Source organism: Lonchura striata, chromosome 19, assembly GCF_046129695.1.
Source record: "Lonchura striata isolate bLonStr1 chromosome 19, bLonStr1.mat, whole genome shotgun sequence".
Classification (NCBI taxonomy): Eukaryota; Metazoa; Chordata; class Aves; order Passeriformes; family Estrildidae; genus Lonchura; species Lonchura striata.
The window spans coordinates 2,784,009-2,805,587 of NC_134621.1; the positions used below are offsets into that span (position 1 = coordinate 2,784,009).

The window sequence follows — 21,579 nt, forward strand, 5'->3', positions numbered from 1 at the left end:
AACTGGATAAAATTGGTAAAATATATTTCAGTATCTTTATACCTCCACGGCCAACTCCACAACAAATGCTCCAGTATTGAGTTTCTGATTAAGATGCTGAAATCCAAATCATATGACAAAATACCATCTATTTCAATCAGCTGCACAGACTGAAGTTTGAGTCTTTTCAGCTGTTCACACTAGCACAGATACCCACATCACTTTTTAGCCCCAACCAGATCATCTTCCAAAGTATGTTTAATTTGCAGCATGTAAGAAATGGATTTGTAGAGAATTTTTAAAGTTTAATAGAAGGTTTATATACTGTGTATTTGTATATAAATTAAAAATTTAAATTTAAAAGAAAAGTAGCATTGCAACGATTTCTCTCCAGCTTTAACACACCTACAACATTTTCAATCTCTCCTGGAATGTCATATTCCTCATCATCATCAGCTTCAGGAGGAGCAGCAGCAGCAACTTCTCTCTTTTGGTTCTGCACAGCAGCACCCTGAGGCTGCAGGTTGGCAGCCAGGGACCGACAGCCACGCTGGTACCTGCAGAGCAAACACACACTTGAGAGATTTCTGATTTAACTTCCAGCTGCAGCAGGGTCACACTGCCACAGTCTGCCTGCCACCTTCCTACACCTCCCAGGGCACAGCTCTCCAGTTCTTTAAAGGAAAGGGAGAAATACCCCATTCTCCTTGCTCCTGACCCAGTTGTCTGCTTTCCAAGGTGAGAAGAGCCAGACTATTCAAATAGTTCCTTTTCATTATCCCTTCTTTCCTGTTCCACTATAACCTATTTTCCACTGCTAACAAGAGAGACAAAATTCCCATGCCCAAAAGTCTCTCTAAAAACTTTAAAAAAATTAATAAAATCAGCTTATTAAAAATTGCTTTTTAAATCTCAAAGCCAGCTCAGTACTTTCTGACCAAGCTGTACTCGAATATTTAGCCCGTGGTATAGATGCATTCTTACAAAAGATAGACTTTACATGCTAAACTGACTTTTGCCATGGGGCAAGGTACATTCTCCACCTAAAAAGAATTTTCTATGCCTAAGGATGTTCTCAAAAGCCAGTAAAATAAATACAATAAAAATAGTCACCAAGGGAGCCTGCAATTTTAAAATATCAGTGCGAGAAATCTAGAAAAGAGTTTGCCCTCTGGCAGTAGGTAAAACCAGACACCAAAACCTGACTAATATGCAAAACCAGAGCGGGATTGCAAACCACTTTTCCCCTGTGAACTTTCTATTGAATCAGGGTAGGACCAGGTAATGGAAAAAGTTATGTTCACTCTTACAAAATTGTACTAAATCAGCTTCAGGAACAAAGGTCGCCATCTTCCCATATTTAGTGAGTTGCATTATATAGGAACAGGCTTCTGCTTGTGCAACGTGCAAAGTCAGATTTGGCTTGTCCCAGCACTTATTTATGCACCAAAATTGAGAAAAAATACAAGAAACTACATAAAGTGGAAGAATCCTCCTTTTTCCAAATAATGCAAATGAAGAATAATGTTCATTCCCACAGGGATTTCTTTGTCTTTAAGGGAAGGTTAAGAGGAGCAGAATGCAAACATATGGATTTATGTACTTGTAGCTGGTTTTGTGCTTTTGGATTTTCCTTTTTTTTGAACTTTTCAGCTTTAAACTGACCTCCACTTTGCTACCTTTGGTTTCACAAAAGTCAGCCCGAGTCGCTGGACCAGTTTCATGCCCAGCTTGCGCAGAACCATCTGATTGCTTTCTGACAGCTTGCAGTTATCAAGACACTCCAGAACAGTAGCAGCTGCAAAAGAAAACAAAAACACCAGAAAAACTGCTTTTAGAAAGCACCTTGGTATGAACATTTGAAAGTTTTGACCGTGTTTTAGGAGATTTCTATTTTTAAAGGCATTACTGAAATACAAATGCCCCGTTACCTACTTTGTGGTAGCTGACACTGGTCAAATAGCTGCAATATCCTTCATTGCCCAAACAGGAGAGATGGCTTTAAGGATTAGTTTTGATTATGAAAATTATAATCTACATTCTCTGAGTGTTTATGCCCCTGATTCTCACTGGAAGCAACACATCCAAGTGTCTTTCAGGGTCTAAGAATTTTCAGTGATCTAAAAGAACCAGAAGCTATAAAATGTAATTCTTGTATACAGAAAAATTCTTGCACACTGAGGAAGCTTTCCCTTTCCTCATTTAGTATTCTCAGGCAGTACCAAATCCTGACACAGAAATTTTTATGATGATGGATGTCCAAAAACATTTAGACATGAGAAACATTGTGGATGTGTAAACAATCAGCCACAAAACCTCTCATTTGGGCACATCAAAGGTAACAACATTATTTGTCCAACAAGTAAAAAAAAAACACAGAGAAAGGAGAATCTTGGGTTAATGAGGATAAAGTTCCAGGATTCAAAATTTTCACAAGGAAGCCATGGCTGTTACAAATAAAAAAAGCCCTTTTGCAGTTTCATTAGGGTGAAAAAAATTCTTTAGAAGTTGACCATTAGCTAATAGAGACTAATGAGTCAGGCTCTGAAAGAGCCACTGGGCTTCCAACTGCACTGTTCAGATGGAGCCACAGGAGCCAAATCCTCTGCAGCCTCCTTCCCCAGCCTCATATCAGGGGTTTCAAAACACAAAGAAAATGCAATTATTTCAAAGTCTGAGACACTGTAAGACATGACTTACAAATATGCTCAAGTCTTTTAAAAAGAGAGGTGATGCATCTTGATGTACTAAAATTACAAATGAAACAATCCATGCAGACAAGCCAGTGATAATTGTTATTACTTCAATACCTTCCAGCAACCTGGATTTTTTGCAGTTATAAAAGCCCAAGAGACTGATAGTTTAGGAGGAAGAGGCTGCAGAAACATCATCATTCACAGACAGAAAATAAATTAAGAATATATAAATAAAGGCCTCTTCCAAGTCCTGCCAGCTCTTGAATCACTAAAATATCTACAGACCCATGTAAATTACTCCAGGGCTAGTGTTTGTTTTTAATTCAACTTCTATGTCACAAGTGACTTCAAACAGGATCTTGCTTTGACATTTGCCTATTTTTTTTTTCTATTTCATCCTCAGATCTGTTATAATTAAAAATCTTAGATTTTTTTTTCCTCTCTCATTTTCTTATCCTGAACAGTTCCCATCTGAATATCTGCTTCTCAGCTGTGAGCATTCTAGGTTTTCTAGGGTAAATTCACTCATTGATATGTCCCTGGTTTTTCTCTTATTACCAGACTCATAACTACTCACTATTCTTTCTATGCCATGAGCCAAAGCTTCTGATTTTACCAGCAGGGTTAATGCTGTGAGCTCAATATGTTCCTTCCATACTGGGTTGTACAGTGTTATACTGTGTTTTTTTCTAAATTCTGTCACTTCCTGTTGCACTGTCATTTTCCCAGCCTGTTTATTTTTCTGCTTCTCTGGCAGCCTCCCCAGTGAATTCTGCTATTCCTGTGCAATGGCATTCCCAGTATTTGCACCTGTGTCATTCCATGCTGTTTGTCTTCACTATCTTATCTCCATCATTACCCATCTCTCAGGCATTTTCTAAGGAAGTGTCTGCATCTCAGCCTTAGGAACTGGGAGAATGATACTTTCCAGCACCAGAACTAAAAAGCTTCTTCTCAGGGCCAAAATAATTTCATGAGTGAAATCACAAACACTCTAAAGTGAGTTTACATTCCTGATGTAAATTTGTAATTTGTGAACGGCACAAACCCCATTTCTGGTACTTGGATAAACTCCACAAAACTGACCAGGCCTTTTGCAGTGTTTTGGAACTAGCCACCATTTCCCCCTGCCTCCCTTTATTGCTATTAGTAAGGCTCAAGATCACACTGCAGTCAGTTCTGATCATATTTCAAGATTCACCCCAAGACAAACATAATTCCAAAATTCAGCTACACTGTTCAAAAACCTCCATATTCTCTTTTTCTTTTTTTGGCTTCCTGTCTATCCCTAATTGCACCCAGTATAATCTCTTTTCACTAAAAAACTTCTCATATTCCAGAATTATCCCAACATGATTCCAGCTGTGTCCAGTACACAGCTGGTTCTTAAACTTGGGTTTTCTGAAATCCTGTGTTTGTATTAAAACTTTAAGAGTCTCTGCAAAACTTCCAGCAGTAATAAATACAAAACCAGTTTATGCTCAACTGAATTTCAAACAAATATTTTCCACATCTAACAGTTTATATGTTCTGTGTTCAGATCCTGTATTACAGCAATGGCCAGTGTAATCACCTGCCAAATCCTCTGAAGTGCTGTTCCAACACAACATTCCCTGGTGGCATCTGCTCCTCCCTCACAGTCATTTCTGCTTTGGCTGCCCTCATTTTCCCTGTTTTATCACCATGGATTTTACTCCTTACAGTGCCACTTGTCACCAGGATAATCTTCTTTTCCCTTCTCTACTGCAATGACTTGCAAAACTGAACCCAAACTTACAAACTTACCATATGGTAAACAGTCTTCTCTCTTGCCATGTTTAAACAGCTGTGCCTACAATTAAAATAGGGAACACATATATGAGAACACAGAGATTCTGTAACACAATATATCAAGCATTTAGCTTTAAAACATTTCTAATGTTCTCACAATAATGTGTAGTGTTTGCTGATTTAAACAGCATAAGAGGAAGAGTCTCAGGGTGCAGTTCTTCTTGGCAACTGCTCAGGGCACTGAGGTGGCAAAAGAACACTCAAGAGAAAATGGAAAGAAAAAAAAAAACAGAATAAGAAATGAGAAAAGAAAAAGGCCACCAGTTTTGGGCTACCTCAGGTCCCTGACCCATCAGGCTCAGTGCTGGGTCACAGGAGCTCAGCGTGGTGCAACCACGGCTTGTGAGAGACTAAACCACCTACAGACACCTGCAAATACACCTCCAGCAGGCCAGCTGCAATTCCTGTGCCCAGGGAACTTCATGTGCAGCTAAATATCCCAGTGGATTTAACCCCAGCACTGCAGCCAGACCAGGGACTATTAACACCTGACAGAACACGTTACTCACTAAAAGCTTCCTCAGCTCCCCATGTATCAAAACCCTGGCCAGGCATTTGTTTGTCCTTGCTCTGGCACTCACCAGAAGCAAAATCTTCCTCAATAAATATGCCTGGGAGTTAAACAAGAACAGACTTCCCCTAAAAAGAGGTACTTTCTCACACATACCAAACACACACATGCCTCCGGCGCTGCAGGCGTGCCTGCGAGCAACAGAAGCAAGAAAAACACCTTGGGGCTGTGTGCCCAGTCCCTTTTGGTTTGTTACTAAATTGTATTTCAGGATCACAAATCAGCACTACTACAAGTTATATATGGGAATTCGCTATTATATATCAAAATACTTGAGATGTTAATGCAGGCAAGCGTGACGGCTCCCTTAAAAATGACTTTTATAAAAGCAGCAATGTAATAGAACGACTTCAGGCCCAGACAACAGAAATAAATATCACTTCAAATGTATAAATTGGCACAGCTTTTAGCAATATATGAAGTCAGTGCTAAAAAAATACAAAAATTTCCCAATGACATACAACAAAACTCTGCTTGTACTAAAAAGCCTAAAAAATATGTCAGAGGACCTGCAAATCTTTGGTACAACAAATTTAGAGTTCCTCTAAAACTTTTCTTTGTTGAAACATGCAGAAACTCATTTCATCACTTTGTTCCCTGCATCTTCACAGTTCCTTCCCTGCATCCTCACAACTCCTTCCCTGCACCCTCACAGCTCCTTTCTGCCTAACTTAAAGCAAACATTGTTTTTAAGGCACAAACAGGCTGCCTCCAAATCATTATTACTATATTAAAGCATATTCAAACAAAGCACACTGTAAATAAATAATTATTAATTTGAATTAAGAACTAAACTTTTTTTAAAGGGCCATAATATTTAAATTACTTTTGATCAATAAAATATGTTCCCAATGGTTTAGGAATAAGCAGAGATGAAAATGCCAAATGTCTGGATAGGAAAAAAGTTTTTTCTGTATCCAGTGAGGTGCACTGGGGGTCAGACACAACCTTGGAGCAGTTCCTGGAGTTTCTACAACTGATAAATCAGGTATTTCTCTGTGTCAGAGAAGTTTAACAGCTGTTTCAAAAATAAATTTTACACAAGTAAATAGGTAAGAGCCAAACTGTGGAGAACTACTCTTCAGGTATTCAACAAATCATGAAATCCAATGTCTGGGTTTTTTTCTGAGTGTAGAAAAAACAAGAAGAGAAGTGTTCATTATTTATTTATGAATCAACGCATGCAAAAGCATCCCCAAGTCCTAACCTCTAAAACTTTTGAATGTAATAGATGTATTTTTCTCAAAGGAAATAAAAGAGCACTTTAACCAGGGCTGACTTTAGGGAAAGCAGAAAAAATATTTTCTTCCAGCACATGCTACAGTCAGGCATGTACAGCGAAGTTACTCCTTCAGAAAAATACTGTAAACCTGGAGCTCATAGGGGTCATACTAAAAAAGAAATGTTCATGATGCACAAATGAAAATCATGAGGAAAAATTAAAAAAAAAAAAGCAAAAAGAGCAAATCAGCATTACGGTACCCAGCTTAAACTTCCTGCCTTGAAGGAAGAAAAATATCCAAGGCACACCATTTCCAAAAATCTGATACAAACAAAGCAATTAATAAGCTTGGTTTGCCACCTGCACAGGCATTTTGGTGTCAGCAGGGCTGAGCACGAGGAGCCTGCCTGTCGGAGCATCCCGCAGTCGCAGCCACGGGCTCCTGCCTAACGAGGACACAGAGCACACACCAACCTACCCAACCTGCTCAGCTCTTCAAAACTATGCGACTCCCTCTCTTATAAATAATTAAGCCACCTACAAATTAGAGAAAATCAGTGGTGTGCAAGCAATGATGACTGTCAAGTCTGGCTCTGCTTTAGAAACAGCGCAGGGCAAGGCAAACAAAGCCCAGTTTCTTAATAATCCCAGCAGAGACACCACACCTGCCAATTGTCTGCATAACCCACTTTGGGCCCGACCTGCAGGAGATCTATCAGTCGGGATCATCTCCAGGACTTGTTCCCCAAGCTACACAAATCACCGTGAGGGTGGTGGGGAGTGAGTGGATCTTCCTGCCGAGCAGGAGGCACAAGTCTGCATCTTCCCTCTGGTTGTAAGCAAGAGGAGGACTGGGAGGATAATTCCAGCCTCGCTGGGAAGAGCAGGAAATGATGCCTTGCACTGCTCTGGAGCACCCCCTGGTAGCCACACAACACCCCGGGAATGCCACCAGCCATCCCTGCCTCCAGGCCAGGAGCAGGGAGGGAGAACATGCTGGCAGAACTGAAGTTCACTTGGAAGGAGGCAATATTTAATGCATTCTACGTGCAGCTGAAGGTAAAATGGGTTAGTTAAAGGCTTTGCTCTTACTGTGCCTCCGCACAAGCAGCATTCCTGCTGTGGGCTGCACGTGTTTGGGTGTTGAGCATCAACATGACACCAACACTGACAGACACCAACACAGTGATGGCAGCTTTCATGTGATCCCAGTTATTTATCAGCTGAACATCTGGCATGTTTACACTAACACATGGAGAGCTGACAGAGTATCTCCTTTTCCATCTTGATTTAAAATCCACACATTTAAAATACTCAGAAGGAAAAGAAATTTAGCAGCTTGAGATAGTACTATGCTCTACAAGAAACAGCTTTATGCTAACATAACTTTTGAATCTTGAATGAACCACAAAGGTTCTAGTGAGAAGAGAAAAACCCAGCAGTATCAGACAAGGCCACATTAGAAGAAATACTCTGTGACAGGAGAGAAATGGCATGAGCAGAAAGGAGTCAGTGCCCTTGGCACCTGCAGACATAAGAACATTTGTACCTCTCACCAACACTGCTTTTCCTATCACCAAACCACTAAGCAACAACCCCTTTTTTCTAAAAATAATGCCAATAGACAATCCTAATACAGCCAATTCTTTGAGAATGCCAAAAACAGAGACTTGGGAAACATTCTATTTGGAAATATTCTATTTTTGTGCCTCTGGGTCTGAAAGAATAGAGTTAGAGAGTTCTTTCTTCCCTGGAGCCAAATTTACATAAGCATGTAGCTATTGCTAAATAACCTTTGCATTAGAGACAGCTCAGGGAAATGCCTCGTTCTTAAGACTCTTGAGTTTCATCAGATCACTGTGTAGGGCGTTTTATTTTTTTTAATTATTACTCACACTTGTATACTGAATCACTTATAAAACAAATAAGGTTTAATAAGTTTCAATGCCCAAGGCTACCTCAACGTGATGACATCTCTGTCACGCAAGAACTGGGAGTGCTGCACCCTGCAGCGATAACTAAAAAGCTGTTTGATATAATGGCAGGTTTAAAAGCAAACCTCCAGACCAAGAGAATTTAAAATGCAGATTCTTGAAACAGGCTAGAAGTTTCCTTCAAGTAAACAAATGTTATAAAAAAAGTAGCAATTGCTTAATAATCCAACATTTTCAGTCCTTGAAATGCCAAACTGGAGCAGGGAAGCGAATGAAACAGAGGTTTCAACAAGCGCAACAGAGGTTTCAACAAAGGAGGGCAATGAAACACTGAATTTGAAATGGTGTCAGCAGAGGTGGCTGCTGGTGCCCCCCGTTGGGAAATGGTGAGGACAGGTGGAAGGGAGCAGAGAGCCAAAGGCCCCGGTGCAATTACGCCGTGCAAGGCGGGGTGCGTGTTCCGACAGGAGCCGCGGAACAGCCGGACTCGTTCTGCACAGAACGCTGAGGGAGATGAAACGCAGCACACACCTGATCGCCAGGCTCACGGCCACGAGGAGGCAGATCAAAGTCAGCCACGGCCAACTACTCACTGCGTCCCTGACTTGCAGTTTCACTTCGTTGAAATGCAGGAGTTTCGTGTCTTTTCTGAGCTATTTTTCCGTGCTAGCTCAGTCAGAGCTGCTCAGTAAATGCAGGCTATGAGCGGCACAAAATCCTAACCCAACCAAAACCCACCCTGCTCCGGTGTGGAGAGACTTTTTATCCCCACTCTGCTGGGTTACATCATTCCCAAAACCTGCACAGTCCCAAATTCCACCTTGCTGTACTGACCAGAAACTGAAAAATTATCTTTTTCCTCCTGTTTGTTCAGAGACACGGCCAAGCAGCTGCAGTTTGACTCTTAAAGTAACAAAGGGCTGGAGGAATCCAAGGGCAAAGAATTCTAAAGCTTGTTGCCACAACTTTTAGTTGCCTCTCAGAGAGATGCACTCTGCTTTACAAATGTAGTGATTATTTGTTATGTCAAAATATCTTTTATTTATTTATAGAATAAATAGAACACATTATATACTATATGAAGTTAGACTTGCATGCTAAATAGAAGTGTTTACTTATTTTGAATACTTATTTTCAGTCAATATTTTTGACAACATAGTGCTGCTACAAGTGTGAGACAAAGTTCTTCATATTAAAATATTAAGAATATATGTAACTATATATAAATATGATATTTATAACATTTAACTCTTGAAATAAATATTTCCTGCTCTCCTTGAGCACCTACATGCATACATATACCAGTCTGAAAACCTTTATCCCTAATGATAAAATTCATTGTAGTGACTGAAAGGAGAAATTGAAAACTAAATGCAAGAAAAGGCTTTACAAATCTGCTCGTATCTACCAGCTGGAACAGGAGTTACAAGCTGTGGGGAGGGGGAAAAAAAAAATCCCAGAAAAGCAAAGGAGCAGGCTCTGCTCCCAGGTCTATTGTATCACATTCTGGTTTCGATTCTACTTGTTGAGTATTCACCTGTTTCGCTTAGTGCGCACTAATGAACAGGTGGATGGAGCCAAAGCCAAACTCAAAGGAATTATGACAAAACACTAATGCATTATACATCCTGCAGGTCTCATCATGCCCCGGGAATGGCAAACACTCAGTCTCCCTTTCCAGATCTGACAATAAAATGATGAAACATCATTCTGTCTTTTGAAACGCTGCAGTGCACACAAATAACGCTTCCTGCTGCTTAAGTAGCAGGTCCTCAGTTATTCTAAATATAGATCATTTCTTCTCCCTTCTGATTTGGAAGAGCTCAAGAGGAAAAAGAAACAACTAAAAAAAAAACCACACGCTTGCTCCAGACCTTTGCTTTGATGTTTAGTACCACACTGCACACAAGTCCTCTTAGTGACTGGTTAAGAGTGGCAAATTAATGCAAATTATCAAAACTTGTACAAACACCAGCAAATCCTCAAACCTGTGCAACTGCAAATACTGCACAAGGGCTCATGATCTGTCTCACGTGCACTGCCTTGGTCAACAACCAAAGCAAGAGGGAACAACAATTCCTCCCCCAACAAAATCCATTCTGCCCAAATATTTTTGGACATCAAAAATGGCACAATCACCAGACGTGCTACCCCAGGATTTCAAAACATACCCCATCACTTTTAAGGGTGTAAAACTACAACAAAGCTTTTAACAATAGCCCTTCTTAGGATATACAAGAGGAACAGTGCCCTGGAACAACAGCTCAAATTTTTTTCCCCACACACAGTGTGTCAATTTTAAAACCCAAACTAAGAATTCAGCTCTTTTGAGTCACACACCACCATCAATTCACAAGGAAAGGACATTCAACAAAAAAAATCATTCAGATTAGCAAACAAACCCAAACTTACTGAAATGACTGCTACTTTGAGAGTTATTTATAAATATCTATACTGGCAATTTCACTTTCATTTGGGGATGACAAAAAAAAGAAAATACACATGCATGGGAAGTTATATTCTCGAAATTGCTGTGGAGGAAATTCTCCTTTTTTCATTGCCAGGAGCCCCTCTGTGCATTTGCTGTCAAGGGCCTCCTGCAGCAGTATAGGATGGCCATAAACACAACTGTCTATATTTTAAGGGAAAACCAGTATTTACCAGGGCCTGGAGCATGCCATTCACAATGACAGTGCCCTCCATGGTCTGGGAGGAGGATTTGGACAACATGGAGAGCACCCAGTCCAGGAAATCTGCCATCCTGCTTTGCCTGACATCAGGGCGAACAATAAACCTGTCACAGGAAAAAAAAGAAAACATTGCAGCCATTGACTTTATGACACCAAATGAAAAATTATTTTTCCTCCTATCCAAACTGGTTGTAGCTCCTGGAACAATTCTTCAGCGTGTCTTTCCCCAAATCACTGAGGGTGGGAACACTCCAAACCATCCTATGTTTAGCCCATCTGTTTCTGAGCAAGGCTCTGACCTGGAATTTTGTCTTCACTTTAAACCCAGCTAAAAACACGGGTTCTAGAAATTTCTTATCTTAACTGTAAAGCAACAAAATTTCCAAAGCTTTTAATAAATTAATTCTATTAGAATTAGTGAAAAGCTGACACAAATAGGTGGATTCTTCCTCTCTTACCAAAAACAGCCATTCTGCAAATCTGAAAATCAGTGGAAATCAGCACTGGGTCCCTTTGGCACTGTCACCAGTCAGGCCCAGAAGAAGCAACCAGCAGGGTTACATTTGGGGTTTCAGATACTTGAAAAGGTCAAGCACCCGTTATTTAACACACAAGATGAGTTAAGAGATGTATTTCTAGTAATCTTAGAAAAGGGAAAATGTTTTTCATTCTAAACTACCATAAACCTACTCTCAGCCCTCCCCTGAGCAGCCAAGCTGCAGTCAGGGCATCACTTCAGTGTCCTGGCTCCTACAAACCAGGTCCTGCTGCAGCAACAATTCAGACTGCACTTGTCCTCAACTCACCCAGTGGAAATAAGGCACATGGGGAAGCTCACCCAAGCACAACTCAAGGAATTCAAAGAGGATGTGCCCCAGAGCCAGCACCCAGATCCTTCCTACACCTACAGATAACTGGGGAACAGCCCCAAGAGCTGACTGATGGGGTATTAAATTTATTAAATACAGAGAACACCTCAGCAGTGAGCTGCTGGGATGGACTGGCTTCCCAGGCAGTCCCTCTGCTGCTCAGCAGCAGAACAATGAGGATCTGGGGTGAGCTGCAGGAGGGTTGTTTTGGGTTGGAGGATGAAGCTGCCTTTGGCCCAAGGGCACGTGTGAGAGAAGTGACCTGTGAAGTGGCTGAGCTGGTTCCCAGACCCTTCCTCAGCCCCAAGGAGTTTAAATCTTTCTTTCCCAACCTCCAGACTAAGACCAGGATAAGGATCAGCCCCATCTCCTCCGACTGGAACCACTCACTGAGCAGGCAGAAAGGAGAATTCATGAAATATACTCCAGCTCCTTTGCCCTGTGAGAAGCAGCTCATTTTGGAAAACAGGAGGTCTTGAATCCTGATGTTTCTAAACTTCACTTGAAATCCATCAACTCCTTGGAGCACAAAGCAGAGCCCAGACTTTCTCCCCAGGAACTTTCCCAGAGTGTGCTACAGAGTCAGACTCCTGTATCTTATCTCTCCATCTGTCCCAGCACCGTTGTGCTCCTGCCCACCCAAATAACAGTCCAGCTCCAGGGAGATGGCACAGAAACCTCATGTCAGAATGATTATGCTCAGAGCTGGCTTTGGGGATGTGAGAACAGGGAAAAGCCTTGGAGCCAGCCTTCTAATTTCTGGTGAAGTGTTTTAGTCACCAGCCTGTTTTGAAAATGGTATTTTCATAATAAACTAAATAACTCTAAGGCCACTATACAGCACCATTACAGCCTTGCACACCTGGTACTAGAACCAGCTTCATGTATTCTGTTCCCAAATTTGCTCTGCACATATACTCCTAATTAAAATTAATCAGCGCCCTCTGCTGAGCACAGGCTGCAGAGCAGAGCCGGGGCTTTTACTGCTTTAAAAAGGGGGAAAAAAAACCCCCAAATCAATTCCAACCTGAGCTGAATATTCCACTAGAATATCCCAGAACGTGGACTGGAATAGCTACTGAAACAAAAGACATGTGTGTACTATCCCTGCTTATGGTCTTTGTAATTTGTTTTCATGTGCAGAGGAAGCAGTATTCCCAACAACCACTGCTGCATCCAATTCAAGCAACAGTAATATCTCACAGACAGCTGGCAACTTCCAGCCCTCCCAACACTGTCATGTCAGGTTAAAAAACTGCAGGAGGAATGGGAGCCTTTTTGCCAAGATGCACAAAAGAGACTTACTTGGACACCAGCACAGCAGCTGCATCCCGAGCCTTGTCACTGACAACCAGGTAACACTAAAGGGAAAAGAAAACTGAGTGCAAAAAGAATTCATGGATGGAGAAAACAAACTATGTAACAGCTCTGTACATAAGACACTACTGAATAATAACATGACAAATATTATGATGATTACACACATGATGTCATTATTATGGTTACAAACTGAGCTTAAAGATAGTAAAAAGTTCATTTTCCCATTTAAAAAAAAAATCTGAGGCAGTCTCTCTTTGTGTGGCTTTCAAAGCAGGTTTATTACTGAAGGTTCATTTGCTGAAGACTTAATTCACAGACACACTGTCCTTAGTGCTGCAAGTGTCAAAGCTGACACCCACTGGAACTTCATCTATTTCTTTAAAAATCTTCACATAGTCACAGCTTCCAAAGTTGCTCACTCTGATCAAACACTTATTTTCTCTAGAAATCCTCAGATTTGGTATTCAGAGAAGCTTTCTGGCACTTTCATGTGCTGAAAGCCTCTAATATATTCAAAGGCAGGGGCTCACCTCAGATAAAAACAGTTTATTAAATCAGGGGAAACAAATTCCAGTCTCACCTGACTTTAAAGCAGCAAACAACAGTATGAAGATCCAGAAGTACGAAAAAACTCTTTACAGATTAGACACAAAAATACAGGCTTAAATAATATACAGAAAAGAACATCACTGAGGACTATACAGAATATATTAATATTTATCACATCCTGAATGATTGAGCCAAATGTCCCAGGTCTGAAAGCATCACAGGATGTGTTTCCCTCACCTTGGCTATGTCCAGGATGCGATCCATGGTTGGCTGCCGTGCCTGCCCTTCCAGGGAAGTGAGGTTTCCATCAAAACGGGCCAGATCAAAAGGGATCAGGCAGATCATGGACAGCCACAACAAGAGCATGTAGCGAGTTTCCCAAGTCTGGAAAGAAATGGTAAAACAAAGGTTTTTTCACTTTATTTTCTACAATATAAAGAGCACAAACTACCCCCTGGCTCCAAGGAACTTTCAAAGATGAGTAAGACAAAATTCCCAATGTGAGTGCTCTGAAACTCCAAAGGAGACACAACTACAAGCACCCCAAACAACAAAACTGTAACAAAATTAATGGACCCTTCCCCCATCAGAAATCTGGGCAACCTTGTTTCCTTTCCAAAGGAAAACTGCATCTTCCCATTTTCCTGTTTTTCCCTTCCCTCGGCCTATCTGTGCCTCCACTCACAAATAGAACAGAATTCTATTTTTCTCCTTAATTTCTTATGTGTTGCTTTCATGAGTTTACTGCAACAACTTCTGAAGAAAGAAGGAAGTTTTTCAAGATTTAAAGCAGCAAAGTGTCAGAATTGATGTTTATTTTTAAAAATATTTAATTTAGAGCAGCAATACAATTATCGTCTTCAAATCAGTTATTTTTGTTACTTATAATTGATAATGATCTCTCTTAAAATTCATCTATCTTAAGAAGCTCTCTGGAGTTCTTCTTTTAGATTATTTAAAAATAGAACAATATAATCTACAGTATCCTGGAGTCAGACTGGAGTATTTTTCAATTACTCCTTTTAGAGGTTCAATGCCTTTCACTGCCCTTCTTCTTACTCTTGTTGCAATCAATGTGTTTCTTACATGAGTGCTTAAAGATTCTACTTGCACCTCTACTGCCACTGCTCCTAAATCCTTGGAACAAATCCCATGAAAGAAAACCAAGACCTCTCCTTGGGGAGGGTATTTCTCCTGTGACAAGATGATTGTTTTCACACCAAATCCAGGGGTCTGTCACTGCTTTATATACTTTTTCACAGATTTTTTTCCTTCAGCTTTTCCCACTGGAGACAAAAAACTTGAACAAGTGCTCACCTCAGGGTCTCTTGGGTTCTGCTTTGCAAGCATATCCAAAACAGGCTGCAGGTCCCGGACTTCATGAGGGAAACGTGGCAGGAAACGTTTGTATCCTCTCACCTAAAGCAGAAAGTTTCAGAATTCAGAACCCATCCAGCACCAGCAGGTACTGAGGGGAAAGGAAAGACCCTTGGAGGAATTTCTTGATTAGGATCCTCACGTCATAAGGAGAGTAAGGATGCAACCAAAGTCTTAAAATACCTTGTTGTGGCAGCACATTTCTCCCTCTCTCAGGATTTTTCATAAGGGTGCACAGAGAGAAATGAAAGAGAAAACAATTTCTATTTCTGCTCCTTGTTTTCCCATGTGGAATGTGTTTGGAGAATTGTTTATTTGGGGTGATTGCTTGATTGGATTCTGGTGAGGATTGTTTGAGCCTGATGGCCAACCCAACCCACCTGGGGCTGGACTCTCGAGAGAGGGTCATGAGTTGTGTTAGAGAAAGTAATATGTCGCTTTAGTATCTTCCTTTCTATAGTATATTAATGTATTTTAGCATAGTTATAATAAAGAAATCATTCAGCCTTCTGAATTGAGTCAGACATCAGCATTTCTTCCCATCGGGTTTGCCTGCATTTACAACACCTTGTGGTATTTGTGTTTTTACAAAGTTATTAAGAATTCATTACATGATAATGAACTTTAAAATCAAGGGACATCTGGAGATTGTCTCTTTACCCTCCTGGTAAAGCAGGATCACCCCAGCACCCCAGGCTACCCAGGACCACATCCATGGGTGTCCAGTATCCCAAGGATGGAGACCCCACCTCCCCTCTGAGCCACCTATCCCAGGGCTCAGCTCTTACAGCCAAAAATATTTTCCTGTGCTCAAATGTAAATTCCACATCCATCTAACTGTTCATCACACTTTACTTTTCAATGTTACAACTCATGTTTTATCATTCAGCATCTCCATGTCTGAAATTTCTTTTGCATTCAGACCTGGATTTTTACTAATCTGGATCATTAAATAACATGAGCTATCATGAAAATGGGAAACAAGAGAAGTAATCTTTCACAGTATACTTTAAAATTATTTATTTTAATATTTTTGAAAATAACAAAGAAAATATTTGTAACTTACAAATTTCAGTTAAATAACATTAGGATTTTTTTACCTTTGTAATGATGTAGAGAAATTTAAAAGCCAGGTGAACTAGTGAGGGAGGAGATCCACTGTCCCATACTATTTCCAACAAGGAATTCATCATCCCCTCTAGTGAAAGGAGAGAAAAAACAGTGAGACTACATGCAGGCCACAGAGTTTCTTGTACTTCTGACAGAACAGAGGGAGACAACAATTATAAAATGGAAGTACCTGCAAGTAAATGCAAGACACAGCAGTCTTGCAATGCAAAACCCTGATCTTCCAGAGTAACAGATTTTTAAGTATAGACACAAAAATTTTTAAGGCTGACATTCCTACCTAAGTGGTGATCCAAAAGGTGAGGCTGCTCCTGGTATTTGTCCATTATACCTGAAAATGAAAAGATATCTGTGATAAACTACTCCAAGGTTCTTCCAGAGCCTCAACTGTGAGATACCCTCTGATCTTGAACAGTTTTAGCTTAAGATTTCTGCATCCCTGAGCTGTCACCACCTGTAAGCAAGGTCACAAAGTTAGAAAACCATGAAGTGGATGGAGCTTGGAGCAACCTGGGATAGTGGAAGGAGTCCCTGCTCATGGCAGGGAGGGTGGCATGAGATGATCCTTAAGGTCCCTTCCAACACAGAGCAGTTTCCAAGTCCAAGTAACAGTCCAAGCACAGTCTGTACCCCTCACACTGCACTCATTCACCCACACTGAGCCATCAGCCCACTGCCAGCAGTCTCTCCAATTTCCTGGGACAAAACTCCCACAAGCAACACTTTGCAATGAGGGTGCTCCTCACAATCCTCAGAGTTAGTTTCTTATTTTGAAAAAGAACATAGGGAATTGTTCAGCAAAGAACAAAGAATCCTTAACAAATTTTAACCTCAACAAACTGCAGCTCTTACCATCTGCTCCTCAAAACTGTCACATCCCTTACTCTATTCTGCTGCCAGAAGCACAGTCTCTCTTCCTTTTGGATAGTGACTCAAGAAGGGAGAAATTGAAACTGAGTATTGAAAAAAAGAATAAGAACAACTTTCCAGAGCTTTCAGACACAAAAGCTTTTCAGTTTAAGCCCAGAATCAACAAAATGCATCTACAGAAGTGAAAGCTGGATTCCCAAGAAGATCATTAACTGATCCAGTGTGGCACTGGAGATTGCCCAGCTCATTTGGTCAGAAAACAGCTTTTGAATTAGAAAACCAAAACCCCTTTAACCTCCCCTTTTCTGTATTTGTTTCTCTCACAAACACCTTTGCTCTCTGTCCCTTTCCTCTGCTTGACACATCAACCCCTACATTGAAGACAAGACTCAAAGCCAACAGTGCTGCAGTTGACCAGTGGATGACACTGCACAACCACTTTCAGGCACCAGCCCATCCCGCAGCATCCTTGTGCAATTCCACTGGGACACCAGGACACCACCCAGAGGGAAACCTGAGCTCCTAATCACCCCTGACTTGCCACCTGAATGAATGATGCCTTAAGCTGCATACAAACAGCAGAACTAGTGACCACAAATTCCAACACCAAGCTTTCCAGCAGAAGTGGAATTGAGGAGCAAATTATTTTCCCAGGTCACAGCCTGGCAAATATAAAATAAAACCCCAAATATAAAAGCTGAGGAGAATGAACCTAAACCAGATGCTCTAAAACTATTATTTCTAAAGAGATCTTCCTATATTTTCCTACAAAATTGTAGTTGCAGATCAAACTGTTTCTCAAACTTCTGCTTCTAATGGTTCATCACAAAATGAGCACCATGAGTTTTTCTGAAAGCTTTGAAAACTTTCATTAAAATCCCCTGGAACAATGATCACTGCATTCCCTGCTCCCAGATAAAAGGTATTCCCTAAGTCAGTGTTCTACCCCACACACTGAACCTCTTGGCAGATTTGGGACATTTTGTCCAAGAAGGATCAATGACACCCGAGTACACTAAATATTACAACCCAATACTCAACCCCACACATAACACCTTCTTTAAGTATATTGAGCCTGTTTTTACAGGGCAATGATACACAGGCAGAAAGCCTCATAAATAGAATTTAAATGCAACTAAACACTCCATATGATGTGACAGAGAGGCACAGCGGGGTGATTTTTCCAGCAATGATTTTTCCTGTCCCACTCAATCTGACATTACCTCTGTGATGCTGAACAAACTCAGCTATGAGAGTTCCTGGGATTTCTGTCTCAGCAGTTACATGCCCATCCTTTGGATGGAACAGTTCAGCCAAGCACAATAATGCTACTGAGACACTTCTGCAGGGTCAGATCTCCAAATCTGGAGGGTTCTGCTTCATTGTTTGTCCATCTCATTACTTCTTGTCAAAAACAATGCTGCTGGGTCAATATTTCGGCTGTGTGTTTTGCAATTTTGCCATCCTTCACAAAAATACTTGCAAAATGCCAGTCTGCTAAATTCAGTTTGCAAATACATGAAGCACTGAATGAAGTTCTGCAAATCCCCTCATCAGAATATTGACCCAACACACAGATGTGCCTTGAAACAGGCTGGTCACCCAGGACACTGCTACATGCACCTCACTATGGCCCTTCCACATTCATCTGAGGCTCAGGGGCAGAACAGCTTTCCTTAGGTGGCACGAAAGTCACACCAAGTTACTTCCACTTGGAAAAACATACACAATCTGTATGGATTCAGCCACTCCTCCCATTTCCCGTGAAATGAAAAGGTAAATAGGAAACTGACACTTTAAGGCACCAAATGGGTGTGTTATGATGTAACAGAGTTGTTTCATTTGACAGACATACAAACTCTTAACTAAATTATGGCCTGAATTTGAACAGGAAAGTGAAGGCCCAGCATGAGTCAGAATTACAATTTCTGGAATCTAAAGCTCAGTTTTCATTTACAGCAGTTAAATACCAGGTAATAAAAGGTTATCTATATGGAAAACAGGAGCAAGAAACCACATCTAAACTGCCTGTTGATAAAGTCCCAGCATTATCGCTGACCCAAAAACTAGCGGCTTGGTCCCTTTTTGGTAATCATCAATAATAAAACCAACAACGCATAATGAAATGTTGGCGTCATGCAGGATCACTCCCTCCGGCTGCCGTGCTCACCTATGAAGCGTTCCACGGCCATCTCCCGGCTCACCAGCTCCGCGAACACTTCCCGCAGGTTCGCGATGAGCTCGGCGACCTCCCGGCTCTCGGAGAAGCTGTCCAGGACGTTCCTGTCGCTGATGGCCGCCGGCTCCCGCTCCTCGCCCTCCTCGGGCTCCCGCCGCTCCCCGTCCATGCCGGCGGGCCGGGCGCTGCCGGGCACAGAAGGCAGGGTCAGCTCCGCCGCCCTCGGGGCAGGGCACGGCCGGTCCCGCCGCACTCGCCCCTGCGGCCCGGCGCCGTGAGACCCCCGGGACACGCGATAACCGGGGGCCGGCGGTGACCGGGCACGGGCACCCACGCGGGACGAGCGCCGCCGCCGCTCCGGGCCCGCCCCGCCGCCGCTGCCGCCGCCCAGCTACGGGCAGCCGGCAGGGACCAAAGGAGCGGCGGCGGCGCCTCCGAGCGCGGGCCCGGCCCTCCGCGGGGTGCAGGGAGGAGGGAGGACACCCACCCGGGGGACACGCAGCGGGGATGGGGACACACACCCTGGGGACACACACCGGGGATGGGACACCCACCAGGGATGGGACACCCACCCTGGGGACACGCACCGGGGATGGGGACACACACCCTGGGGACACACACCGGGGATGGGGACACACACCCTGGGGACACGCAGCGGGGATGGGACACCCACCAGGGATGGGACACCCACCCTGGGGACACACACCGGGGATGGGGACACACACCCTGGGGACACGCACAGGGGCTGGGGACACACACCAGGGATGGGACACCCACCCTGGGGACACGCACCGGGGATGGGGACACCCACCAGGGATGGGACACCCACCTGGGGACACGCACTGGGGATGGGGACACACACCCTGGGGACACACACCGGGGATGCGGACACCCACCAGGGATGGGACACCCACCCTGGGGACACGCACCGGGGATGGGGACACCCACCCTGGGGACACGCACCGGGGATGGGGACACCCACCAGGGATGGGACACCCACCCTGGGGACACACACCGGGGATGGGGACACACACCCTGGGGACACGCACTGGGGATGGGGACACACACCCTGGGGACACGCACCGGGGATGGGGACACCCGCTCTGGGGACACACACCAGGGATGGGGACATCCAGTTTGGGAATAGCCCCCAGGGATGGTGACACTCACCCTGGGGACACCCACCAAAGACAGGAATACCTACTGGGGCTGGGGACATCCAGCTTGGGGACACCCACCAGGGATGGTGAAACCCACCCTGGGGGCAGGAACACCCACTGAGGATGGGGACATCCAGCCAAGGAACACCCAGTGGAAACGAGAAGACCTACTGGGGATGGGGACACTCACCAGGGACAGGGACATCCACGGCTGATGGGGACACAACCCCAGGGACACCCATCAGGGATGGGAACATCTAGGCTGGAGATGGGGACATCCATCCTGGGAACACCAGCTATGGGTTCCTGGGGATGGGACAAGGATGGGGAAACAGCATGGGCACCCAAGCATTGGGTGAGGATGGAGATAAGGACCCTCAGGGAACAGGGATGGGGACCCCAGGGTAAAGGACAAGGACAGGGACAATCACACAAGGTGTGGGGGAGACAGGTGGATAATGCCGTTATCCATGATCTCCATTCCTTTCCCAACCCACACCAAAACACTGCCTTGCATGGTTAATACCACAACACATCAGCAAACCTCACACAGCTCTGGAAACAACATTCCAACCCTAAAAGCTGCAACTACAGCTCCCATGATCCTCAGGAAATTCAAGGAGGCACTTCAGCCCAGCCAGGATGTCACAACAGGTGAGATGCTCTTTCCTGCTATCCAGCAGCTCCATCCACACCCAAATATTTTATCTTCAGGCTCAAATTCATTCCATCAAACCACAGCCGCAAAACACACGTACACCGAACGCTGGGTTTCTGCAAGGCAAGTGTTTTATTTGAGAAGAAGTTTGAGTTCACAAGTACTTCCCAGTGTGATACAGGTGGGTTTGTTCACATCATAAACACCAGTGCACATGCACTTTGCTCACACCTAGATCTTCCAGCCATCAGCTACAATCCCAACTGTGTTCCAACCCTACTGTTCCACTTTTCCATTCTTAGTTCTGTTAAGTTTTATAACCAACTGTGAAAGATTCCCCTGATTCAAAGGAAGCAAAATTTTTTCACTATTTGTATCATATTTACAGAGAGCTAAGTGCATTGTTTTAAATCAATTACAACATCAAATTTTAAACTTAGTTAAATCTTTTATAGCACAACCATTTAAAGTTGAGAAAAGTCTAAATATATCTGAGCAATTTTACATATAATATTTTAGTATTAGTCATGCCAACCATCTGAAGTCT

At 43.0% G+C, this 21,579-nt stretch overlaps 1 protein-coding gene across 2 annotated transcripts in view; it reads right to left on the reverse strand.

The window, feature by feature from the left end:
• The window catches only part of TBCD (tubulin folding cofactor D), a 112,039-nt gene extending 92,564 nt beyond the window's left edge, over positions 1–19,475 (reverse strand). For both annotated transcript variants that reach the window (XM_021535835.3, XM_021535834.2), the window contains exons 1-10: positions 19,206–19,475; positions 16,446–16,496; positions 16,138–16,235; positions 14,978–15,079; positions 13,898–14,044; positions 13,097–13,152; positions 10,894–11,026; positions 4,461–4,506; positions 1,645–1,777; positions 385–536 (exon numbers count right to left, since the gene is read on the reverse strand). In XM_021535835.3, coding sequence (XP_021391510.2) covers positions 385–536; positions 1,645–1,777; positions 4,461–4,506; positions 10,894–11,026; positions 13,097–13,152; positions 13,898–14,044; positions 14,978–15,079; positions 16,138–16,235; positions 16,446–16,496; positions 19,206–19,383 — 1,096 coding nt within the window. In that variant the 5' untranslated portion in view covers positions 19,384–19,475. The remainder of the gene's footprint in view (positions 1–384; positions 537–1,644; positions 1,778–4,460; positions 4,507–10,893; positions 11,027–13,096; positions 13,153–13,897; positions 14,045–14,977; positions 15,080–16,137; positions 16,236–16,445; positions 16,497–19,205) is intronic.
• Positions 19,476–21,579: the final 2,104 nt, after the last annotated feature.